The 27,926-nt window shown below is 36.2% G+C and overlaps 1 protein-coding gene across 1 annotated transcript; it reads left to right on the forward strand.

The window, feature by feature from the left end:
* Positions 1 to 301: 301 nt before the first annotated feature.
* On the forward strand, positions 302 to 27,836 carry LOC149539843 (DNA-directed RNA polymerase II subunit RPB2-like). Its single transcript, XM_089801025.1, has 25 exons — positions 302 to 769; positions 13,472 to 13,693; positions 13,804 to 14,094; positions 14,543 to 14,740; positions 15,090 to 15,154; positions 15,390 to 15,476; positions 15,577 to 15,697; positions 15,836 to 15,880; positions 15,981 to 16,118; positions 16,204 to 16,276; positions 16,432 to 16,508; positions 16,613 to 16,720; positions 16,838 to 16,954; positions 21,124 to 21,276; positions 21,372 to 21,470; positions 21,577 to 21,702; positions 21,809 to 21,886; positions 22,001 to 22,096; positions 22,281 to 22,396; positions 22,511 to 22,580; positions 22,682 to 22,735; positions 22,874 to 23,017; positions 26,392 to 26,691; positions 26,785 to 27,207; positions 27,292 to 27,836. The coding sequence occupies exons 1-25, from the start codon at positions 476 to 478 to the stop codon at positions 27,412 to 27,414; spliced, it is 3,618 nt and encodes a 1,205-aa protein (XP_089657151.1). The 5' UTR covers positions 302 to 475; the 3' UTR covers positions 27,415 to 27,836.
* Positions 27,837 to 27,926: the final 90 nt, after the last annotated feature.

A 27,926-nucleotide genomic window follows, 5' to 3' on the forward strand; every position in this document is an offset into this window, starting at 1 on the left:
GCTATCAATGATTTTCTTTCCTATTTTCTAAGTTCTTCTTATCCTTTTTCAAAAATCTAAAATTTCATCTTACGAAGGAGCTGCCCCTCTAAATGCAGAGGAAGACCGGATATCAAGGGTCTATCCAATTGTGAACAATTTGCCACATACATTCCGTTGGGCCCCTCTAAATGCAGAGGAAGACCGGATATCAAGGGCCTATCCAACTGTTGTGAACAATTTGCCACATACACTCCGTTGGACAATTTCTGGGAACAATAGATAGTCGGTTACAAAAACGACCAGATCATCCCTATCCACTGTCGGCGAAGAACTGTGGAAGGCTTATAAGTGGCAGCGAAATTCCTCTTATAAACCTCTCGAATCCTTCCGCCGTGTTTCCAATCGCACAATCGAGTTCGCCAAGAACAGGAAGAACAAGCGCAAGGCTGAACAAAGAGTTTTTGAACGCCATTAAAACTTAAACATTTATGCCATGGAGGACGAGGAGTATGGATACAACAGTTGCAGTGTGAACGAGGAGGAGGATGTAGACGGAGGTGAGGAGATTGAACAGATAGTGGACGATGGGAGGGAGGACATAACCCAAGAGGACGCGTGGGTTGTGATCAGTGCCTACTTCGATGAGAAGGGCCTGGTGCGCCAGCAGCTCGACTCCTTCGACGAATTCATACAAAACACGATGCAAGAAATCGTGGACGAGTCGGCAGACATCGAGATTAAACCTGAATCACAACATAACCCTGGCAGACAAGCCGACTTCACTGAGGTGATGTGCCCCATTTGCTTTTACCCTTTTTTGGGGAGATCAGCGTTGCATTACTTTTTTGCGTTCTGTAATGGTAGTGGCTGTACGCCCTATTGACTTCTTTTAATTTAATGTCGAAGATTGATGAGCATACATCGGAAATTCGACCAGAATTTATTCCCTTTTTTCTTCTGAAACCTTTCTTTGTCCACTCCACTTCCAGTCTCTCAAAATCTAAACGAAAATGTGTCGAGTGGTTAGGAAATCATTGTGGCGCTTTGTGAGCCAGGAACACAGTTATTAATTTTTTAGACAGTTAAGTGCTGTAATTTTTGAATCAAATAAGGTTTCTATTGAGGGCTTCACTGAGGGAATACGGAGCATAAATCCTACGAACAAGTAAAATAACGGTCGAACTGCCGAGATGATAGCAGACAAACAAAGCTACATGTATAAGCCACGACGAAAGAGAAAAAAATATTACAAAATACAGAAACCCCAACCAAATGAAAGACAAGCACCAAAACTCAGGGCTAAGCAATTCCACAACCACCAACATCGCTGGTGCACCCGAAGTCCCACTCAGACCATGCTTGGTCATCATCACAGCCAAAGCCTCTTTCTTGCATTGCCGAAGAGCCTAGGCGATCGTGAGTTCTTCAATTCAGCCCCATGGATGATTTCGTTACTCTTGGCTGAACAATGCTGCACTCGATCTATGAGGGAAGGCAGTGTATGCACTGTTGGCCTTTGTTATGAAGGACAAGCAAATGTTTGACAACTAGTTTCAGATCAACAATGAAATCTTTAGGCTACTACAACTGGTGGAACATTCACCTCACCTCTGCAAGCGCACTTCAGAGTTTCCTCCTTAATCCCGTTCAATCAATAGATGCTTCCTACAGAAGCAGAAGGGATGAAACCGCTTTGTTACCGGGAATTTCTGTAACCAACTAAACAACACAGGATCCAGAACACCCTCAAGGTTATGCAGAATATCTTCCAAAATTGAGAGAAGCGAATCAGAACATTCCCACAAGGATCCAAAATATGCTTAACCATAATTGAGAGAAGCGAATCAGAACAATCAAAGATAAGATTCAGATGCCTGTCATAAATTATGACTTTGAATAATAGGTCCTGTGCGTTACCAGCCCCAAAGCTAGCCATGAGAAATGACTGTCCCTGAGCAGAGAAATGGTGCAAAGCAATGCTACGAAGTACAAACACACCACCGGTGAAGAGAGACAGAGAGAATATTTACAAACTTTAAATAGTTTACTAATTTACTTTATCAATTCCTTTGTTCCATTGTGGATTATGGACTTCCTTACAAGCTCACGTGCTAGTTCTGTGGGATATCTCTTGTGCAATTTTGTCCACAATTGGCCCCTTTGTTCTCCTCCCCTTTGGGTGGGGCAAACAGAAAACTTAATGAAAATTCTTAGAGACTTTGTGAATTATTGTTGAAGGTTGGAATCAATGTATTAGGCCTTATTATACAATGACCATCACACATTATTGTAGCAGATATGTTTCCAGTCAATATATCAAAGCTGTTCCTATCCTATATACTTGAACAAAAAACTGAGTTGAACAGTCTTGAAAAATAATTTATTTTCTTTAAAAAAATATTTTCTGTTCTTATTTACACTAGTTTTGAGGTTGTCCCATTCAACGTAACTTCTTTTCTTAAAACCCATTCTTGTTATTCTTTCAACTTTTATTAGAAATAAGTTGTAATCTATCTTAAATTAAGAAATTATTAATTTATATTAAAGTTTCCTGTCTAAAACATACTTCAGCGAAAACTTGTCAGTTGTACCTTAAATTTACAATGAGACATGCTACTGGCTGTCTAGTTCTGGCCAAATTGGCTCCAATCTATAGTGAAGATTCTGAATACCATTTAGGTCAAAACCTCACATTTAGTTTAACTGGAAAACATTAAAGGAGCTTGGGTTTTCAGCTTCAAATCTCTATATTGGAAGAAATCCCAACTATATCAACTTTGTTTACTCAATTTATGAATTTTAACAAAGACAAAGATACAGAACTGTTTGTTCCAAACCATCAGTCCACTAACAATTCATTACCAAAAGAATAGACAAGCATAAATCTAAAATGTCACCTTCCCTGAATAGTTTTTATTCTTAGTGATTGTTATGCCATGTTAGGATACAAAATATGAAAATTATGACCGAATCTTGAAAGCAAAATCTACCTACACATAAAGCAATCAGATCTCACAGGCAAGAAACTACCAATTGTGAAAATTATTAAATCTGCAATATATTAAGTGTTTTTAAGAACGTGTACACCATTTTTCTAAAACGAAGACAGCTTTCTCATATTGCATCACAATGTATTGAAGTAGTTTTAGAGTTTTTTTTACCATAACAACGGAATTCATGTGTGATTTGTACTCTTTTTTCAAATAAGTGATAATATTTTATTGAAATTAAAACAGAAGTTTACAACTGTCAAAACAAGGCCATAAGCCTGTATTTCCTGAGCATACCCCAAACACTGCTGCCACCAAACAACAAACCCATGACACATCAACAACCTACACTACACAAAGGCATGGGAACATGCATAGCCCTATTATGCATAATGGGCATGCAGCCCAGACACAGACACCTCCACATCGTATTTGAAATCCCACTTGGCCATCATCTGCTCACGGGATTCATTAAGAATGATCTCACCAACAGTCATCAATTCCTTCCGTCCAAGCACATGCCTCGACACCTCTCCAGAATCTCTCCTGTGTTGCATTCATGAACTTTTCTGGGAGTATGTTTGCGTTTGCGCTTACTCTCCTCTGCTAGCCTCCTCTGATCGGCCTCCCACTGATTCACAAAAACCAACAGCTCCATCCACGCCGTGTAGGCAGCTCCAACTAGCTCCAGAGTTGGAGTTGAAGTGCCAAATACCATGAAAGGCCGAAAGCCTTCTTGAGCTCCTTCCACATGACATCACTGTCCTTCAGTTGTGTAAATCTCAACCCTAATTTCCGCCATGTTCAGCCATTTCCCAACACCCAATCACCACTCCGGCTTAATGCAGACTTCCACCAGACGCAAGGCTTCTACTTTATCTCGGGACAACAAAAATGCCCATGCACAGAACACCGAAGAGATATCCACATTTGTTTGTGGGCGGAAGTCTCCTTCAATGAACTCCTTATCTAACAGTCTAGTCACCAGAAAAACAAACTTGAACACCTCCCCAAACCTGTGAGACATTATCTCTATGCGAAAACCAGGTGTTTGCTTCTTCTTTGGGGTTTCCAAATAAAAATTTGCTTCCATCTTTCACACCTCTACAATGCCTACTCCTAATTGTGCCGAAAAATTTCCAGCCTTGCTTCTTTTAAAGCATACCCTGCATCTAGAGTCTTGTGCAGGCTCTCCACCCGAAGTCATGAGTGCTTGGTACTTGAACCTCCGTCATACATTTCTAGCCAAGTGACTCACATGCCCCACCATAGCCATTCACCATTAAATGTTATGCATCGTACTTGGCATCATGACAAGTTCATCCCAAATAATCAAAGGATTGCAAGGGTAATTGGGGGAAGTCATTCACCATCTCTAAATTGCCCACCAATCTAACCCCTACATTTGCCAACTTATCCGTGAATTGGTTCCCTATACGCAGTGTGTGAGATCCAACAAATTCATCAAAGCTTTCCAAAAGCTTCCTGATGCATCTAACATGCTTATCCAAAAACCATGATCCATTTTTGCTTTCACAATCCCATTTATTACAACTTGTGAATGGCCTTGCAGATGGATTTTTTTGTAGCCTTTATGCATTGCCACATGAAGTCTGAAGATGGCAGTGGAGCATTCGGCTACATTATTGGTGCCATCCAGGAGAGATTTTGCACCAATTGATAGAATGTTAATGTCTGTCTGGGTCTAGGATAACACATCCTGCTCCACTCTTTCCCGGGTTGCCTTTAGGTGCTCCGTCGAACTGCAGTTTAACCCATCTCTCTCCTAGCTTACCTTAAGCATTACCCAACTCTGCATCCCCATCAGAAGGATCAACCCTTGGAATCCCCTGAGTGGGAATGTGATTTGTACTCTTATTATAGCATAAACTTGGTAAAATCACAGTTTAAGCACTTTATAATATATAAAGTTTACAAATAAGCATAATAAACACGTTTGAAAAATTACCTTATTTTGGGGGTCTATAAAATGCCAAAATACATGATATACGCATGTATATCAGGAAAAAATTCCTTTCAGATTTTTGAATAATTTTTTTTATGCTAATACAGAAACATTGAACACTAATGCATAATATATACACGTATGGTATTGATGGGTGAAAAGATGCGTTGAAAAAAGCTGATTAAAATGATTCTCGAAGGAGATCAAATTAATTAAACTTGCCTTAATAATATTCATGGTGAAAGAGCTTTATTCCATGGTATTAAAGAATATATACTCTGAAATATCCAAAATAGTTATTCCTCTTACACATCATTGTACATTATGCTTCTACTTTCTTTGTATTGTTGTGCAACAGTTGATTAATTTTGAAAGCTTTTTCCAGTAGCTGATGACTAGAGGAATTCTTTCGTGTAGCTCCGATCTTTACTTGGAATTTGCAATTGAAAATCAGGCTATTCCCCAGTTTTTATAACACAAGCTGCTAACATATAATACTTATTTATTCCTTTTCATTGAAATCCCTTTGTCCGATTCTTTCTTTCTTCAATCAATTTCTCATATCCATTTCATGTATTCAATAAGGCTTTTTTATTCATAATCATATTAATACTTGTGGTCATATTTTGCAAACTCTCAGAGCACTCTATTTTTTTGCTGGACAATATTTCGTAAGTTTAAGTCTTGCAATTTCATAGACGCAAAAAACCACAAGTAAAAATGTTCATGCAGTCAAATGCTGGTTAAAATACATTTTCACATGTCATTTTGGGTATGAAACTAGGCATTTTCTCTTTTGAGTTGTCAATTTTTAATTTAATACATTTTTTAATTGAATTTTATAAAAAAAATAATATGTTGCTAAAGAGATTTTATATTTTAGTACTTTCTAAATTGCTGAGTTTTTGTCAAGTATTTGCTGAGTTGAGAATTTTGGGCTTGCTGAGTACTCTCCAAGTCTGAGACTGGGAACTATGCTTGTGGTTACTTCTGTTCTCTGGCCTTTGCTATGAAAAATCTCTGCTATAAGACATGCTGTAAATTTAGTTTTAATCAGAAAACTACATCTATTACCAGCTTCCTTTGTTCTTTAAACTCTGTAAACAGTTAGTAGCACAGGACAAAAAGTGATGTTACGAAACTAAATAGGGATTTCTGACTTTCCCAAATTTTAAGCAATACCTCAGGGAGACACTAGGAGATGTCCCCATATGTGACTCAGAAAAGTACATATTTATTATGTGGGAGATGGCAATGATAAGTTAGGTGTGAGTTTCTAGCTGACCATCGCATTATATTCATTGGGACCTCCCCGTAAGAAAAATGCTAACTCAATGGTTAAGTAAGAATGTAAGAGCACTTTCTATTGGCCTATGAACAGCTCTTTGTTGGCCTGTACAAATGTATTTCCGCTAGTGAAAGATCTTGTGTATCATCATGTAATTCTTGTCTTAATTAATATGTTCTAGGATGCACGAGTACACCTGCAATATTAGATCAAATTTCTCCAATTAAGCTATATTTTCATAGTATAAAATCTGTAATATTATTCTCCAATAGATCAGAGATTTGACCAAACAGAAGAAATCTGATTCATCTTTGTATAAAACTTTAAAAACTGTAATAAGCTTAAAGTCTATGCAAAATAGCCTCACCTAACTTATATAAGTAAAAATGATCTTGCAAAACAAATTCAAACTAGCATGCTATTTCTGAATTATTCTTACATAATTAAATTGTGTTAAATTGAAATCATATAATTCTATGAAGATTCCCAAAATGCTTTATTTTTATCATTAACTTGATATAGAAAGATATGAAGTAAGAGAAAAGAGACCTTACTGAGCATAACTAGTAACATGGATTTCATTTGTCTTTCTTTATGTTCCACAATGCAATATGGGAGAGAAAGTATTACTGGGGCGTTTTACCACCCAACTATGAGTCTCTTACTGATCCCTTTTGCTTCACTTCCTACATGAAGTGGGTCTAGTCCTTCACAAGGGATGCAAAAATGGTTATGGACAAGCCTTTCTTGAAATGGTGTAAGGTCCTACAAGCCTTAGTCACACCTTGTAGCTGCTGCTAACTTATTATGACACCTTACTAGGGATGTATCCAGAGCCTTGTGAACTGTTTAACACTAGCACATGCTATGGTTTATCTTGGCCATGGACTTATCATTATGCAACATGTTAAACATGCCTTCTAATTCTTCACCCAATGTTACTCTCGGATTGAAGAATGTAATCAATAGAAGATTTTTATTTGTTTACTATAATAATGATGTACTTGCTAATAAAACCAGCATGATTAATTAATCTATTCTATCACGATCCTTTATCGTTTTGGTTGCTGTTATGTATCCTTTAATTGAATAATTTTGCATCAGATTCTCTTACCATGATGTCATATTCTAGTTTCCTGTTCTGGGGATTATAGTACTTGGTAACTGGCTCCTTTAACTTGTATTCTCAAGTGTTTACAACAAAAAATGAGTATCACCAAGATCAACAAAAGATTACAACACATTTGCAATGCAAGTTCTTACAAGAGTATCACCTCAACACAATCTTGGAGGGACTTCACTAGCATCCATCTAGCACCTGATCCTGCAAACACAAATCAATGCTCAAACTCCTCCTTAATCCCTCATTTTATAGGCTTCTCACAACTTGCGAAGCACTTGTAGTTTTACAATACCATGTGCAAAACCTCCTTGACACATGTTTCACATCCTTGACTTGTGTTGCTTAACATAGGCATGAGCTTGATTAAAAATAGTCTTTCTTATCTCCTATTTTTGACCCTTACAATTCTCATGAATTGTGTGATCTAATCTCTAAAAACGGCTTTCCAAACTTTAACTAACTATTGTCATCTAAACTATTGTACTATGGACAAGACATCTTTTGACAACTAACTTTACTTTTTCCAAGGCACTGATTTGTAGATAATTCCTAATTTTTGGAATTATTTGAAAAAATTGCAAGGTTGAAACACATATTTCTCAACATTCTTCCACTTGTTTAATACCTTGCAAGAGTCAGGGGATCTACACTATCATGGACTTAACTACTAGGGATCGAGAGGCCCATAAACTCCAAACATCATATGAGCTTCTCTGTACTCACATGCCTAGTCAATGAATCAACAACATTCACCAAAGTTTCTACCTTCACTAATTTTGAACTCGTCGAGCTCTCCTCCAGTTCTTGTCTTTTTAAGGGTCTTGATTTTACTTTCTCAAATGTAGCAGGCAGTTGAATCACATATTTCTTTTCTTCCACTTGTTCTGGCTGCACTTAAATAGGAGACTTAGTTTCTCAAAAAATAATGCTTTTTGAATAAAATGCCTTTTGTGCAACAAGATCTCAAAGCTTGTATCCTTTCACACTATAAATGTATCTGATGAATATACATTTAACAAATTTGTTATTCAATTTTGTCTACTTTTGGCACATGAGCATATGTCTCACAAGCAAAAACTCTTAGATGTCTAAGTGAATGCGTGTGGCTGGACCATGCTTCCATCGACATCTTATCAACAAGCTGAAGTTGGAGTCCTATTTGATAGGTAGCAAGCAGTGTCTACAACTCCAATTGAGAACTTTTGTTCCAGTCTAGCACCACTCAACATACTCCTAGCCTTCTCCATCAAGGTCCTGTAATTTCTTTTTGCAACTCCATTTTGTTGTGGAGATTATAGAGTTGTCTTGTCTCTTAATACCAAAATCTTTTCAAAATATATCAAAATCATTGGAACAATATTCACTGCCATTAGCTATTCTTGAACATTTTATCTTCTTTCTAGATTGCAATTCAACCATTGCTTTAAATTTTTTGAAATTACTAAAAACTTAAGCTTTGTTCTTAAGAAAATAAACCCATGTTCTTGTACTGAAATCATCAATGGAAGAAACATGATAAACTAATCTACCGATAGAAGGAACATCAACTAGATCAAATACACCCGAATAGATTAGATCCAAAACACATGAAGACATATGAGAATTCGAGTAAAAATTGGATGTGGTTTTGTTTACCATCGATACAATGCTCAAAAAAATCGAACTCAAGAGTGAAATCATTCAACTCGTTAACCAAATTCTTATTTTACAAGGTTTGTAGACCCTTCTCACCTATATGGCCGAGTTTTTGATGCTATAACATCTTCTTATTTGTAGGTAACTCTGATTCACTAGATAGATCACCCTTGGGTACCCAACAACCATGACCATCTGCTGAAAAAGAAACATAATAAACTAATCTACCAATAGAAGGAACATCAACTAGATCAAATACACCCGAATAGATTAGATCCAAAACACATGAAGACATATGAGAATTCGAGTAAAAACTAGATGTGGTTTTGTTTACCATCGATACAAGCTCAAAAAGATCTAAGTCAAGAGTGAAATCATTCAACTCGTTAACTAGATTCTTATTTTACAAGGTTCGTAGACCCTTCTCACCTATATGACCGAGTTTTTAGTGCTATAACATCATCTTCTCTATAGGCAACTTTGATTCACTAGATAGAGCAGCCTTGGGTACCCAACAACCATGACCATCTACTGAAAAAGAAGCCCTCTCCTTTTCCTATATAGTAGCCTTTGTTATAATCTTTCTAACAACTAGCATATTTCTTGCTAGTTTTGGTATATGCAAGACACCATCAAATTGTCTAATTCTACCATTAGGAAATTTCACATGAATACTTCCATGACCGACAATATCGAGAAATGAGTTTTCACCCAAATACACCTTACCACCATCAAAGTTTTCATACTTACTAAACATGTTTCTATTAAGAGTCACGTGGAAAGGTGCACCAGGTTCTATCAATCATGCATTGTCACCTACACGGTTGGCCAAGGCTGCAATAAAGGCATCTTCGTCTTCCTACTACTCCTCCTTATGGCCATAACAAGGCTGTCCTATGAGTTGGCAATGAACATAGCAAGATTTGGCATGTTTCTTCTTCATCCATTATTAACACTACTGAGGTCAACTGAGTGGCCAACATATTAAAATTTTCCATATGCTTAGATATTCGTTCACCTTCTTCCATTCTCAAGGAGCACAACACCTTCCTCAAGAAAACCTTATTCACAAGTGATTTTGCTTGATATATCTCACTTAGCTTCTTCCAAAGCTTTTGCAAAATAGAATCTTCATGGACATTAATTAAAATTGAGTCTACAAGATACAATCTAATGAGACCTTTAGCTTTTCTATCCATTACATCAAACTGTGTAGCTGAAGTTGGATTTGCAGGCCTCTAGACGTTTTCATCCACTGCTTCTCATAGATCTCGATCAATCAATAAACCTTCCATCGTCAACTTCCACATTAAAAATTTGTGTCAAAAACTTGTCTGTATCAATCTTCCCTTGCATGCTTGCCAAATTTTAATATCCTATAGTACAAAAAATGAAATACTCTAGACAAGTACCCACTCAAACGTTGATTAGCTCAAAAAACCCTGTATCCAACAAATAGAACCAAAACTGGTTTGGGTCTGATGCCACTTGTAAGGAAGCAAATGTGTGCAGAGCTTTGTGTGCTAATCTTGAGAAGACAAATATGCAAATTTCAACTTAACTATTACAGGGATTACAAGAGACAAGAGCATAAACAAAGTAACAATAAATATGTGACACAATGATTATTGCGGGGAAACTCTTACGGGAGGAAAACCCCACTCTAAAACTCATATAATTTATTATCAAAGCAACATGAGATTACAACACATTTGCAATGCAAGTTCTTACAAGAACATTACCTCAACACGATCTTGGAGGAACTTCACTAGCATCCTTCTAGCAGCCAATCTTGCAAACAAAACTCAATGTTCAAACCCTCCCCAAGTCCTCATTTTATAGGCTTCTCACAACTTGGAAATCACTTGTGGTTTTACAATAACATGTGCTAAACCTCCTTCACAGGTGTTGCACATCCTTCACTTGTGTTGCCCAAAATAGGCATGAACCAGGTTAATAATAGTCTCACACCCAAAGCTTTATTCCCTATTTTTGATCCATATAGTTGTCATGAAACGTGTCATTTAATCTCTCAAAATGGCCCTTCTATGGACAGAGTGTCTTTTGACAACTAACTTTACCTTTCCCAAGACACTGACATGTAGATAACAGCCAGCTGCATTTTCAGAATTATCTGGAAAAATTGCAATGTTGAGATGCGTTTTTCAGCACTGCTGTTATAATCAGAATGAATGTCTCCTTTCATCTCACTGCTTATACAATCTAAATTGTAATTTCCAAAGCCAGTTTTGTTCCTTTAGCTTAATTTCAATGCATTTCATTTCATTTTCAAGCAAAACTTCTTCTTAAAACATCGATTGGTTCCTATATACCTGCCGTTAGTCATTGTGGCTAAGGATAGGTATTCAGGGAAGGAAAAAAATGGAGTATCAAGTGAGATATAATTATATATGCAATTCATTCATCTCCACCAGCTGCTTTATGATGTGGTTATTGGGAGCTTAATTTCCATTCTCTATTGTGGCTAAGGATAAAATCTTATATGACTGAAAAGATACCGAATGAACTTTGATTCAATATATTACTTCAGTTCTTTGTGCTTTTAGGCCACGGTGTGGCTAATAAGATGACTCTTTTTCAAATTTGAATTTTACTTAAGTTTTGAATAGAACTCAATTTCCCATTAGAATTAAGGAGTTGAATTTATTGAAGTAATATTATCAAAAGGTTTTGCATAAAATTATTATATATTTATATTTATATAAAATAATATATGTATGACCATTTACCCCTATACATATATATTGTATATGTAATATTTTTGATACATATAAATACAAATTTATCAAGGTTGCACGGGGACAGGGCACTTGGGTACTTAGGGTACAGGTATGACTATTTTTCAAAATTAGGGAGGGGGTAGTTGGGTATATCAATTTAAAAAAAATCTAATTTAATATTTTAGAGAAAAACTAAAAATATGAGTCATGAAAATGAGTTTTCAAAACAAGAACATTGCTAAAGTTTGCTATGATGCTCTCCTGAGTAATCTCTCATTTTGTAATACTATATGCTAGATGTTTAGATGCATAAATCTGAAACTGAAAATAATACATCAATCAGAGAAATCTTAAACAAGAACAGTGCTAAAGTTTGCTATGATGCTCTCCTGAGTGTATAAAACTGAAAACAAAAATCAGAAATCTTAATCAAGGTCCTTAGCTATGATGCTTTCCTGAGTACCTATTGAGTACTTGGGAATGGGAATGTGTACCAATATTGGGTACCCGATCCACAAGTACGGATGCAAGTATCCATGCTATATATATCTATGTAGTTACGAACCATGTCTCCATGATTATGTCTATATAGACACATATACAGGTATATATTTATATATTACAGATATATAAGTACATACATATATAACACCAAAGTTATTACTTAAAGCATCATAAGAGCAAAAGATCAATTCACAAGCTCCTATTGAACTCGGATTAACTAACAATACAACTCACTGACTTCACAAGATCAACTGGGATCCTAGCCAATACCTATACCTCTTGGTTTGCACTATCTTGGACCTAGTCAGTACTTACTAGTTTTGGAATCTAGGTAGCTTACGTTCATAACCATGTTTCCACCCCAATTTCCCGATGCCACTTTCTTCCCCCTGCCCTTGGAGGGTGAGCAATTCTTGTAACCACTTTGTCAAGAAAAAGTTAGTGAATCTGTAATTATTTTATATCAACACACACACACACACACATGCAATAATCAAACTACATTACTCAAGATAAGAATGTAAATCATTATTTCTTCCTCTTACAATATCGGAACCACTGTTCCATGATACGTAGGAAATGGAAACTAGATGTACATCCTTGGGCATCAATATAATCAAACTATTATTTATGAAAACCATATACCATATAGGGCTCAATAATCAAAACAGCAGAAGTCTCAGTAGTCAGGAGGCATGTTGACAAAAACCTTTCTTCCAATTTGCAGAAACCTTTGATGTCATTTCTTCTTGTTTTGCAAGGAATGCCAACATATTGTCCAATGAATGCCATTTTTGTGATGTCCAATTGTAAGCTATCAATTTGAGATTTACCAATTTATATGGTTTCCAACTTTCCAATGAATGGACATTTTCTGATGTCATTTATGAGATATCAATACAGGGTTAACTAATTTCGGGAAGACTTGATTGAAGAAGTCATGTATGTTGGTCAGAAAGCTACAGCTGTAAAAGTCATGTTACAATTTAAATTTATGACATTCTAAAATATCCTTTGCAATATCCTCATTTTCTACAACGTTTATAGATATGCAACCAAGTTTTTGAGTGAAATTGAAACCTAGCTATCCCTTTTTGCAATGCTTGTTTTCTGCCAATTGTCAAACTAATGTGACTCGTAAAGGGTCTAACATAGGTTGTCTTCCTTTTTCACTTTCATTTTTACCTTGCCTTTTTCAGGCAAGCAAGGATTAAAGGTCATTTTTCATGTGTTCTTTTGCAGACTGTTTTTAAGATAAGCTTTGGTCAGATATATCTGAGCAAACCTATGATGACAGAATCTGATGGGGAAACAGCTACATTATTTCCCAAAGCAGCTCGTTTAAGGAATTTGACCTACTCAGCCCCACTATATGTTGATGTTACTAAACGTGTTTTCAGAAAAGGACTTGACTGTGAAGAGCTAGCAGAAAAACAAGATCTTACAAAAGTGTTTATTGGGAAGGTATAATTTCCCGAGCTATATTTTTCCTTTTTTTTGAGACACTGGAGAATCTTCTTTTGAATTTTGCACTTGTTATATGGTAATGCTTATTTGTTCATGTCTCATTTCAGGTACCAATAATGCTGCGTTCTGCATATTGCACATTATCTCCAACAAATGAAAAGGATCTCCATGAGCTTGGGGAGTGTCCATATGACCAAGGTGGATACTTCATAATAAATGGCAGTGAAAAGGTTCTAATTGCTCAAGAAAAAATGAGCACAAATCATGTCTATGTTTTTAAGAAACGTCAACCAAATAAATTTTCCTATGTTGCCGAGGTGAGGTCTATGGCTGAAGCACAAAACAGACCACCAAGTAGCATGTTTGTGCGCATGCTCTCAAGAGCAAGTGCCAAAGGGGTGAGTTTTGATTAGCTCGCTTACAGGTCATTACTTCTCTTTCAAATTCATGGTTCGGTTGTTGTCAATATGGTTTATGAGTTGTTGGATAGATAACAGGAATTTGCCTATATTGTAGCATTTCTTTGAACTTGTATAATTCTCTTGGTGAGGGATATTATAGTTGATCGCATTTAAGGAAAAAGTGTGTTGACTGATTATGCTGAAAATCAAAACTAAAAAATCATTTCCATGTAAGATCCACACTATTGGCAAGCTACAAAAACTTATGTAGGAATATATTATTCTAACGAGCAACTTATTGATAAATTACTATGGGGGATTCTCATGACATTTTGGAATTTTAGAACATCTTCTCAACAATCTTTCAATGTTTAATATAGATCTTTGATCCTTTTTTAATTTAGTATTTCTTATGTGTTTTTCCTATCGTTATTTTGCCAACCAGGGTTCATCTGGGCAGTTTATCCGAGCAACATTGCCTTATATTCGTTCGGACATTCCAATTATTATTGTTTTCAGAGCCCTTGGGTTTGTTGCTGACAAAGATATTCTCGAGCATATATGCTACGACTTCAGTGATGCTACGATGATGGAGTTGTTGAGACCATCGTTAGAGGAGGCATTTGTAATTCAGAACCAGCAGGTGTTTTTTAGTTATTTCTGAATGCTTCTTTACTTGTCTATGTCAATGTTGTCAATTGTATTCATGTGTTCCATCTTTGCAAACGAAGGTAGTTGAAGTTAATTTTGAATCTTTTACTATAATCATGTGCTCTAGCCTCTAACGTTTGAGGAATGTAAGATTCTATTGCAACCAAGCAAATGTGGCAACATCCATGTAAATGGGAATTGCTATATATATATATATATATAAGATCTGGCTAGTGATGTGGTAAGCCGTTAGACTATATTAAGATGGGATACTTCTACTAATGAATAGTTTGGTACTTCTACAGAATCTGTATTTATTATTACTTTTATGTTTTTAATAGGTTGCCTTGGATTATATTGGGAAGCGAGGATCAACCGTTGGTGTTACCAGAGAAAAGCGTATAAAGTGAGTCTTTTTTAGAATAATATATTCACTGCACCTAGATGACTATTTGTCTTTTCGAGAACATATAAATTGTTTAGTGTTATATATATATATATATATTCATCTGGTTCAAAACTTTTGTTTGTAATATTATGCTCTCTTGATTAAAAGAATCTCGCTTACAAATGTTTACTATGGAATCTACTTCCAATGTGAACTTGCTCCTGTACAGCTGACTAACAATTAGATTTTGCAGGTATGCAAAAGACATTCTTCAGAAGGAAATGCTGCCTCATGTTGGTGTAGGAGAGCATAGTGAAACTAAGAAAGCTTATTTTTTTGGGTGGGTAATGGCTTTTGCTTGATGTTAGTTACTCTGTTATAAAAATTCCTATTTGAGCACGAGGCATAATGGAGAACTAACAGTTCATATATGTTCTTAGATACATCATCCATCGACTTTTATTATGTGCTCTTGGTCGTCGACCAGAGGATGACAGAGATCATTATGGGAACAAAAGATTGGACCTAGCTGGCCCTCTACTTGGAGGACTGTTTAGAATGGTTTGTCACATTTACGATTTAAAAACTGCATGCTTGACGAGCTCCCATATGATATACAATTTATTAAGATCTGCTTTATTGTTTGATGATTGATCCTTAGGGAAGTCTTATTAATATTTTTTTTAACCTCTTGTTTAGCTTTTCCGAAAGCTGACCAGGGATGTGAGGTCTTACTTGCAAAAGGTTTGTTATTCTTTACTGTATAATTGCACTCTGTTTCTAAATTGTTTAAAGATATTTAATCATTTTATAGAAGCTTTCTGATTTATGCTACTATGAGCAGTGTGTTGATTCTGGCAAAGATGTGAATCTACAATTTGCAATTAAAGCAAAAACAATCTCTAGTGGCCTAAAATACTCCTTAGCTACTGGAAACTGGGGTCAAGCAAATGCAGCAGGGACAAGGGCTGGAGTTTCACAGGTACTATTGCTGTTGTAACACTTTTCTATGTTAATTTTTTGTGCATGTAATATTAACTGGTTACTCTTCTCGACTGTTGATACAGGTTTTGAATCGTCTGACATTTGCGTCAACCCTATCGCATTTACGAAGGTTGAACTCTCCAATTGGACGTGAAGGTAGAATTATATGCATAGTTTAACGTGTACATTTTCAACTGAAAGTATACGTTGTTCAAACTCGTCATATCATTTTGTAGATTGGGTGGTAGACCATGTACAGCACAGTGTGTTTCTGAAATTTGACTTGATATAAATGTAATTTGTTTGTATAGGTAAGCTGGCGAAACCCAGACAGTTACATAATTCACATTGGGGCATGATGTGTCCTGCAGAAACTCCTGAAGGACAGGTGAAAACAATATCTACACTGTTATCGAAAAATAATTGTGGGTTGATGCAGCAAGGATTTCTATTTTAAGATGACGGTTGAGTTTTCTCATTTCTTCTCTGCAGGCTTGTGGGCTAGTGAAAAATTTGGCCTTAATGGTTTACATCACTGTTGGTTCATCTGCTAATCCAATTCTGGAGTTTCTGGAAGAATGGAGCACAGAGAATTTTGAGGTGGATTAAATCTTGTTTTAAACTGTTTATTGAATTGTTCTCGAGTTCTGGGACCCTCAATTTTATTTGATGACACTTCACAATTTTTTTGTCTAAGAAAATATATTGCAATTTTAGGAAATATCTCCAGCAGCAATTCCAACATCAACAAAAATATTTGTAAATGGTTGTTGGGTTGGCATTCACCGTGATCCCGAGCTTTTAGTGAGGACTCTGAGGCAGCTGAGAAGACAGGTCCGTTGTTATTTTATAATTTTAGACCCAATTGTGCATTAGTATTTTTGAACTTCATATAGTTTTATTCATATGAAAGTTCATCTAAAAATTCTTTGGAATTGGCATTTTGAACTCAACAAGATACTTGTTAAATTGAATAGTTAGAACATATTAGATTTATATATGAGAAGATTGTTTTATTTTCATAGCATGAAAAAAAATTATCAAATACCTTTTAATCTAAGTTACCGATTCGTGCATCCTACCCCTAGGTGTGGAAGCTGAAGCGGACGGATTCCGGATGTGTTTGGAAGCCCTAAGCTAGCCACAAGCCCTTGGATACATTTTGAAGCTAGTGTCCTACATCCAAAGGCCCTGTAGAAGCTGGCCGGAAGCCAGCCATAGGCTCTTGGATGCGTTTAGAAGCCAGGATAGGCCAGTCGCAGGCTCTCAAATGCGTTTGGAAGCCAGCCGCAGGCTCTTGGATGTGTTTGGAAGCTAGTGTCCTGGCTTCCAAATGCATCCAGGAGCCTACAGCTGGCTTCCGACTAGCTTCGAAAGGGCTTCCAGACGCATCCAGGAGCCCAACGGCCAAAAGGCCCAAAACAACTAATAAAAAACTAAAAAGCAACTTAACTTGCCCATTATGCACATATTTTAATTGCTTTTTTAAGGTTTTTTTTGGCTATGAAACCCTAAAGCGACCGTAAAGGTGAATGTTGAATCATTCACAACTCATTTTGGAACTTTGTTTGCACCTACAACCATTTCTCATTTGGTCTCTAGTTTGCATTGCCATTGTGAAGCCAGGTTCAACACTTTCGAAGAGGATTGATTGAAGAGTGAGAGATAGCTTTCTCAAAGGAGTTTAAATCATTCAAGGTAAATGTTCAATCCCATTCTTGACTATTCTGATGATTTTTTAAAAGTTTTTTATGAATTTTTTCAAGTTCTTAAAGAAAATTTTCAATATTTTTTGAAAGATATGTAGAAGCAAGTTTGGGTATCTATTTTAGTAGTTTTTCTCACTTATTTCCACTTGTATGCATGGTGTTCATAGTTGTTAGGACCTAATTAAAATTTATTTATTTTCTTATAGAATAGGTTGCAAAAAACTAGGCAAGAATGGATACCGGTGGTAGTGCTAGTCAAAGTTCAATGGGGGGCCAGGGAGGGGAAGGGACTAATAATGTCAAAATTGATATAGGTTCTCCTTTGTGGAGACATACAACACGGATATCACAGGTTGCAAGAGGTGGCTCATACTATTGGAAGTGCAATTATTGTCAAAGTAACAAAGGAAAACCTTTCAATAGCTCATATTCCCAAGTGAAGCTTCATTTTATTGTCCCTGTTGGCAAAGGATTTGGAATGTGCAAAGACAAAAATGGTACTGGGATGACTAGTGTAGAAATACTTCCATTTGTAAGAGAACAAGAAGCTGTTGATGCATTGATCAATAGATCAAAAAAAGCTACTATCGAGGTCCATCCTCAAAGAGCAAGATGCATGCATCCACTTAACCAATTGCATCCTCCCAACACCCATTCTTGCAAGTACCTGTGCCAGGAGAGGATGAGGAAGAAGTTGGAATTTCAACCTGCAAAAGAGGCCCATTGCACACTACATTTAAAATGGAGGCAAGAGACTGTGCTGATGAAGCTATTGCACGTTGCCTCTATGCGAATGGGCTTCTTTTCAACTTGGTGAGATCACCATATTGGAAGGAAATGATGGCAGCAATCAAAGAATCACCAGCTGACTACACAAGCCCGGGGTATGAAAAGGTGTGTACGACTCTATTGCGACAAGAGAAGACACATATAGAGAAAAACTTTCAACCTATCAAAAAATCTTGGAAAACTTCAGGTCTAACTATTGTGTTAGATGGTTGGAAGGATACAAGAAACTGGCCACTGACTAATGTGATTGTAGTTTCCCCCAAAGGGATAGTGTTTTTGAAGGCTGTTGATTGTGAGGGGCAAGTGAAGGATTCCAAATTCATTTCTAGAATTCTCATCGAGGCCATGGAGATGGTGGGTAGTGAGAATGTAGTACAGGTGGTCACTGACAATGCCAAAAATTGCAGGGGTGCAAGTGCTTTAGTTGAGAGTCGGTATGAGCATAATTTTTTGGACCCCATGCACTGTTCACTCCCTTAACTTGGTCGTGTAGAGAATTGGCACTCAAATAGACTGGGTGAAGAAAATATACCAAGAGGGGGAGGACATATAGATGTTTGTGACAAACCATTACATGTCACAATCCATTTTTAGAACATACTCCAAATTGGAGTTGCTAAAGGTAAATTGATTTTTTTAAATTACTAAGTTTCATGGATTTGTAATTTAGTTAAAAATTAATATTTATAATTATATTATCAATTGACATATTGTTAACTTGCTTAGGTTTTTTTGCATCTCATGCAATTGTTATGAGATGACTCCTCAAGATAAAAGATGCATTGGGCCAAATGGTCATCGATAATCAATGGGGTATATGGAAGGCCTCAAATTCAGAAAGAGCACAAAGGATCAGGGATTTGATCTTGAATGAGAGTGGGTGGGCTCGTGTGGCATATGTATTGGATTTCACCGAGCCCATCATGATTGTGCTCCGTTTTGCTGATATAGATACATCTTGCTTGGGGGATTTGTACGATGGCATGGACACCATGGTTGAGAAGGTACAACATTCTATGCAAGCACATGAGAGTGACCCCGCACAAAGCGAAGCCTTATGCAAACAAGTGCAAGCAATTATCCACCATTGCTGGAATAAGATGACTACCCCATTGCACTCCTTGCATATGCCTTATCTCCTAGGTACTATAGTGAGGAGGTAGTTGGTATGCTAGGTAGAGTTGCACCATTTGTGGATGAGGAGGTTGTTGGTGCGACAAAATTCTTACAAGACTCTTCCCACTAGAAGAAATGCATGAAAAAGTGAGGGAATAATTTGGGCTGTTTGCTTCGAGGTTAAAGTGTTCTCCATTTGCACTGAAGGACCAAAATAGAATGGGAGCTATCACATGGTGGTACATGTATGGTCAACCTTTCAAGCATCTTCAACCTCTTGCAATCAAGGTCCTATCACAAGTAAGTTTTTTATTTTGTTTTGTTTTAAACTTTTCTGTTTACACTTGCATTCTAGAATTTAGTGTTTCACACATTCTTTAAAATTAATTTGCTTTTTATTTGTGTGTTTTGTGACAACCATCTAGGTTGCTAGTTCTTTTGCTGCCGAAAGGAATTGGAGTACATACTCCTTTATCCATTCAATGAAGTGCAACCGGTTGGGCTCCAAGAAAGCTGAGGACTTGTTCTTTGTCCACACCAAATTGCGCCTTTTGTCACATAAGAATGATCATTACAAGGAAGGGGCAACAAAACTTTGGGATGCAGCCCTTGATTGTGCGGATTTGGATGCAACACTTCATGATCTTATTACAGTTGGGTGCGGGGATGATGATAGTGTGGCACGTGGTGCATCTAGCATAAGTGGAACCATGTTTGGTTCAAATGATCTTTCAGCAGTTGGAGATGATGATGAGAATGTGGATTTTCTTGCAAATCTCTATGATTCAAAGTCAGACTCTAATGCAAGTTGATTGAATCTTCAATCATTAACTAAGTTTTTATTTTGTTGGAATCTTGAACATGACCTATTTGAACTTATTGTCTAAGACTAAACTGTAATGTTGGACAAGCACATATTGATATATCATATGAATTTTGAAATTTCTTGAATTTTGATAAAGGGTTAAGTATCATAGTCATACTATCAAATGATTTGTTTTTGTATATTTCTTGCATTTCTTTGGATATATTACACACACACACACACACACACACACACACATGTTTCCTCCCGCATCTGCATCCACATCCAAAAAAAAATCCCCGCATCTTGTATCTGCTTCGGAATTTGCATCCAAATCGGTAACTTAACTTTTAATTAAAACATGTGTGACAATGTTTTAGATTCCTATAAAGTGTGGGAACTTCATTTATTTGTATTTTCAATTGTCTAAATCATGCAACATTCACATTTGCTGTTCTTGTTGAGAATTTCTGATTTTGTTTACACCTTTGTTAGTCAATATTCATACTTCAGAGGTCTTCAATGCATTTTAAGTCAACTTTGCTATTAACGGTTTGTACTAAATGCTATTGTATGTTTTCCAGGTTGATGTCAACCCAGAAGTAGGAGTTGTTAGAGATATCCGTCTTCGGGAGTTGAGGCTATATACTGATTATGGCCGCTGCAGTCGACCTCTATTTGTTGTGGAGAATCAGCGTTTGAAGATAAAGAAAGCACACATCGATCATTTACAGTCAGTGAGTAAATAAATGTCTATCCTTTTACCGGATACAGAACAAAATGTGGCACATAATAATAAGTCACATTTGTAATATCAATTATTTTTGGACAGAGTCGGGAAGATGGATGGCATGAACTCATTACACAGGGTTGTATTGAGTATGTGGACACAGAAGAAGAGGAGACAACAATGATTTCCATGACAATCAATGTTTGTCCTTTTTTCCCCTTTTCAGACTTTTTTCTTGAATATTTTAAATCTGACAACTGTCTTTTGCTTAATCAGTTTCAGGACATAATATATAACTTTTCTGCAGGATCTTGTGAATGCAAGAACTAACCCAGAAGATGCTTATTCTCATACATACACCCACTGTGAAATTCATCCATCGTTGATTTTGGGTGTTTGTGCATCAATCATTCCATTCCCTGATCATAATCAGGTTTTGTTCTTTAGTAGTTTGTACTTGTTATGGCAGAGTGCTTTGCACTTGGGTTATTTGTCAGTTATATTCTGAGCTGCATTTGATCCTTTGTTGTGTATTGCAGTCTCCTCGTAATACATACCAGTCTGCTATGGGTAAACAAGCCATGGGCATTTATGTTACTAATTACCAGCTAAGAATGGTATTCATATGTTTTTCTAGATTAAGGAATGCATAAACAAAGCTTTCAACTCTTGCAGTATCTATCTTGTGTTCTGTTAATGTTATCATTTGCTGTTTGCTTGTTTCTCTGCAGGATACTTTAGCATATGTACTTTATTATCCACAGAAGCCCCTGGTTACAACAAGGGCCATGGAGCATTTGCACTTCAGGCAGCTGCCAGCTGGAATTGTAAGCTTCTTTAATTTTTTTTTTTAACAGGTTTTATGTGTTACAGAAATATTTGGTGATGATCATTCATTTCCATATGATTTTGAAAAAATATTTATAATTTTTATTTAGTAGTTACTTGCTGAGTTCTTGACAAGCTCTTAATCTTTAATAATCTACTTAATGTTGCACAATTTTTTTCCAGAATGCAATTGTTGCAATTTCCTGCTATTCTGGGTACAATCAAGAAGATTCTGTTATTATGAATCAGTCTTCGATAGATCGTGGATTCTTTCGTTCACTGTTTTTTCGGTCCTACAGGTTGATTTAAAATTTTAAAGTCATCCCAAATCAAAGTTCTTTTATAGTCCTTTCCACAGAAGGGAATTGGAAAACTCTTCTTATTCTGTCCATGTTACACTACTCTGTTTGTAGAGATGAAGAAAAAAGGGCAGGGACACTAGTGAAGGAGGAATTTGGCCGTCCGAACAGGGAGAATACAATGGTTGGTGACATGTTTATGCTCTTCTGTTACATGCTTTGTTTGAGTTTAAGCCTTCTTTTGTGTTGGCATGATCATTTCTATACTGCCTTCGTAAATCACAGGGTATGCGGCATGGTTCGTATGATAAATTGGATGATGATGGGCTTGCTCCTCCTGTAAGTTTCACCATGTTCTTCAGATATTGTACACACTAGAACATGGAAGGGCTGAATTTACCTTTAAGAAATACTATATTGGGATATACCCTATGCTCAGAATTTTTGGGCTAATTTCAGTGGTTACTATGTTGCCAGGGAACTAGGGTCTCAGGAGAGGATGTGATTATTGGTAAAACAACACCCATAGCACAAGATGATTCAGCAGGCCAGGTATCAAAATACACAAAGAGAGATCAGAGCACCAGTTTGCGTCACAGTGAAAGTGGGATGGTTGATCAGGTAGGTTACAGGTGTAAATTTTCTTTTCTCCAATTTGATAAAAATCACGGTAGCATTAAGGAAAACACTTGGGATTAATTGCAATCTGCCTTGTATCTTTTCCTGAATGTTTAATTTTTTTTTTCATCTTTTGGTCCATTTTTTCACTCAGGCAGAGAAATATAGAGTACAGGCAGAAATAAAGTTTAGTGTAGGTTTAAGGCTTTCACCTTTTAATTATATATAACCTGGATTTCATTTAAAAATCAAGTGAAGTAACTTTCTAAGTTTTAACCTATGCAGCAAGGTTCATTTTTGAACAAGTTCTTCAACCGAGAAATTTCTTAAAAAATTGTGGACCCGAGTGGATTCCAAGAGGAATCCACAGGGACTCATATAGTCCCACTGCTATGGGTGCTCTAAAATGGGCTCCACATGCCTTAGTTTATTATTTTATTTTATGATTTTATTGGCAAATAATTGTTTTCTATTTTCATTTGATCATTTATATTCTATGAGTATCACACTTCTAACTTATTATTATTATACAACATATTTTTGAAGTTTTGAACCAATGATGGACATGTATGAATCTATGTTGTATTTATAAATTTATAATATTATAATATATCAAATGTATCCAGAATCCAAGCTATTTTTTTTGCCAAATTCTTATACTAGAATCAGAACCTGAATCAGAATCAAAATCAGAATCAGGAACTTGGATTATAAACTTTGAGTGGGTACATACTGATCTACTCGTGGCAAGTAATAGTGGAAGTAGCCTCACTATACTCACTATACTTTCATTCCAGGATAGGGACAAACACATCATTCACAAACAAGTAACAATAATGATTGGGGACAAAATCATTGAATTACTTGCATCATTTTGTCAATGGGTACAAACACATCCATCCACAAACAGGTAACATCTGCATTTGGGACAAACACATCCAACCACAACATAAAAGACTAGAGAACCAAGTCATTTTAATCACAAATGATATGAGACAATTGCCACTAGCATTTGGAAGTTGATCTTGGCTTTAGTCATTTTGGCACAAGTTATTTTGCCATAAAACAATTTTGCGACCATGTGGCCAGTGACTTATGAGAGGTTGTTGAATGTCCTCCAGCACCCATTACCTCTTTCCTCCAATCAATCTCTACTTAGTAAATTTGTCTTTTGAGCCTCATTTCATCAAATTGTGAGGAAAAAAATGTATCCTCACCCCCTTGATGAAAATAATTTACGAGTAGTGTTGGGTATCACCAATCGTGCACTCCAATCACAATTGAAATGATTTAGATATTTTAATAATTTGACATTATGACATGAGATTGGACATTCTCTACATGAAACTTTTGAGCGCTATTTTAAATAAAATAATACAACTTGACTAAATGACCTTTTGAGACACTAAACCAACAATAACTAGAAATTACCTCTACAAGACTAACTATCCTTTATGGTTGTGTGTTCATTGGGTTCACTACACATTCACTTTTGAAGAAACCTGCATTCCATAAACTTTCAGTTAGGAGTAGTGTTTCTCCTACACGTAGGTTGGTTTGAATGACTTCATTTTTTTCATGACCTCGATCACTTATGTAATCTGGGATTCTGAACTGGCAATGATCACCACACCAAAATCAGTTCGATCCAAAGATGAATACAAAATGACAGGAATCTCTACTTTGTTGCCAATCAACAAGTGTAGTTTACTTCAACGCCTCCAGAAAAACATGCATCAAACTTGATATAAACCATGAATGTAAATTGTAGATGGTTGCTGGAGGCCTTTAGACACTATTCCAAGAGAAAGCACTTGTAACTTTGGCCTCTGGTATGTCTCTTTGGACTTCTCCGACTATAAAACATAAGAAACAAAGAAATATAAATACATACGGGCTCACATTCATGGACTTTGTTTTTCTCATTATTGGTTTGAACTTTGGAGAGTAGTCTCACCACCCTATTTCATTAAGCCTGCATGCTGGTACCATTTTAGAAATATGAGGGCAGAGATTTGAGGAGAGTTTATAGAAGCTTTGCATAAAATTTTCTACACATTATTTGTATGCATTTCTTGTTCTTTTTCAATCAAATCCATCACACTTTCTTACATTTTAGGAAACTACCAAAACAAAACCAGTAATACAATAACCAATACAACAAACTATAGGAAACTCCCAAAACAACTTTCTCAAATATATTGAGTTGTTTGTAACCAGTAATACAATAACCTATATAACAAACTATAATAAACTTCCTGAATTATTATTTTGTGTGTCCTATGATGCAATATTTCCAACAGGAGGTCTCTTTTGTGGCCTCTAGCTGATATGCACTGTTCTGTTATCCCATCTGACTGATAGAAATATATAATAACTAATGTAATAATTTAAAATAAAAAATAAATAAATCAAAGTTGAATTGATACAGACACGGATACAAATACAGATATGGTATTGGGTACCAATATGGCCATTTTTTTAGATCACCAATCTGGATACAGCTGGACACACTAATAAATAAAACATAAACATATATTTAACATAGTTTTTAAGTTATTATAGGAGATCTTCATTACTTCAAAAGCGATATTGATACATAAATATTCATAGGTTAATTTAACACTTCACAATATGTATAGATGGTAGAGTTACATTAGTAGATAACCCAAAAAAATGGGTTGCTGAAATAGAAAAACATTTTATTTGTCTTTCTTATTTGGTGCAGGTTTTGTTTAAACCATTCTTTTTAAAATTGCTTTAATAAAGTTTTTTTTAATTCAAATTTGGGAAGATTTATGTCAAATATTTTAAAAAATCAAATCCCATAGTATATGGCATGGTTGGAAAATCAACCTTTTTTAGGCAGACATGGGTACAATATTTGACGTGTATCCGGGCAGTATCAGAGATATTTCCAAATTGGATACGGTGATACAGGTGCCCAAGGAAGGACAGAGGAGTTTCCGGCAACACTGAGAAAAATATAATAGCAAAAAATAAACCTAGAAATAATACAAATTTTTATATTTCACCTAAATTATGAAGCTATCTTTTCTTAGCAACATCACTTATCATCATCTCCTGAAGAACTGTAACTAGTGTTTTTTCTATTTAATGCCCTAATGATGGTTTAGGCAGGAAATTAACAAAAATCAGTTTGATTTCTCTATTTCAATGAATAAAATACATTGTTTTTAAGGTTACCATGTTGCTACTGAGTTGACCTGTTTTAAACCTGTCTAATTAAACTCTATTTGCATTTGTGTGCCACTGGGTCAATCCTGTGTAACAGAAGTTTGACTTTAGCGAAGTTCCTTTAATATGTTTGATGGTTATGGGTGCAATTGGTAAATAACTTTTACTTTGACCTTCAGGTTCTGTTGACAACCAATCAGGATGGCTTGCGATTTGTTAAAGTTAGAATGAGATCTGTCCGTATACCACAAATTGGGGATAAGTTCAGTAGTAGACATGGTCAGAAGGGAACTGTAGGTATGACATATACTCAGGAGGACATGCCCTGGACAGTTGAGGGCATTACGCCTGATATTATAGTGAATCCACATGCTATTCCTTCTCGAATGACTATCGGCCAACTTATTGAGTGTATCATGGGAAAAGTTGCTGCTCACATGGGAAAAGAGGGAGATGCAACACCTTTCACTGATGTCACTGTAAGTTCATTCCTTGTGTTCCAGTTGACTGAATCTGCAAACTGCCATTTTTGTCTGCTGTAATTGATTAACGAAAAATATTGCAAATTTTAGGTTGACAGCATCAGCAAGGCACTTCATAAATGTGGATACCAGATGAGAGGTTTCGAGACAATGTATAATGGACACACTGGCAGAAAGTTGAGTGCAATGATTTTTCTAGGTCCTACATATTACCAACGTTTAAAGCATATGGTGGATGATAAGATCCATTCTCGTGGCCGTGGACCTGTTCAAATTCTTACTCGACAACCAGCAGAAGGACGCTCCCGTGATGGAGGTTTACGTTTTGGAGAGATGGAGCGGGATTGTATGATAGCACATGGAGCTGCTCATTTTCTGAAAGAAAGGCTTTTTGACCAAAGTGATGCATATAGGATCCATGTTTGTGAGCGCTGTGGCTTGATTGCTATTGCAAATTTGAAGAAAAACTCTTTTGATTGTAGAGGCTGCAAGAACAAAACCGACATTGTTCAGGTTAGTTTTAGAAATTTCTAATTGTTGAAAATAATGTTTTTGGCAATGCCACCTTCTGACAAGTTTTTTTTTTCATTTTCGCAGGTGCACATTCCATATGCTTGTAAGCTACTTTTTCAAGAACTTATGGCTATGGCCATTGCCCCAAGAATGTTCACAAAAGATGTGAAACAATTAAGAGATCAAAAGAAAAAGGCAGGAGCTTGAATGAAATAGGGATATTTCATTGTTTTTCTTCATAGTGCCCATAAACCTTGTGATTTCTTTGATGCATGGTGGGCACTGGCAATGCGGCCAAGTTGAATCATAATTTATAGGTCAAAGAGATTTAAATGAATTAGTATAATGTCCAAATTATGCGATGTATGAAGATCCTTTTTGAGTATTGAAGCATGCAAGGAGGAATTTGATGTAAATTCCATTCACGAAAGACAAAAAATGTTCTTTCAGTGGCCTTTCTTATACCGTACTATAGATAATATTTAGTGAACATTGGGTTTCAAGTCTTCAAGCCGTGGTAAAGGAATTGTGCATAGTCTGGGCTATATAATTTCTTGGTAAAAGCATTATGTAATTTTGCATATTTGTTTCACAATACATGTTCAAAGAAATGATTTATTACTCATTAATTCCTGCTTTTTGCCTCTTAAGATCAATGGGGAAATGCACTCGAGGAGACTTTATAGGAAATTGTACAAGAAATTCAAAAAAAGATGTAA

This window comes from Cupressus sempervirens, chromosome 9 (genome assembly GCF_028749045.1).
Source record: "Cupressus sempervirens isolate cs-2001-9-10 chromosome 9, ASM2874904v1, whole genome shotgun sequence".
Classification (NCBI taxonomy): Eukaryota; Viridiplantae; Streptophyta; class Pinopsida; order Cupressales; family Cupressaceae; genus Cupressus; species Cupressus sempervirens.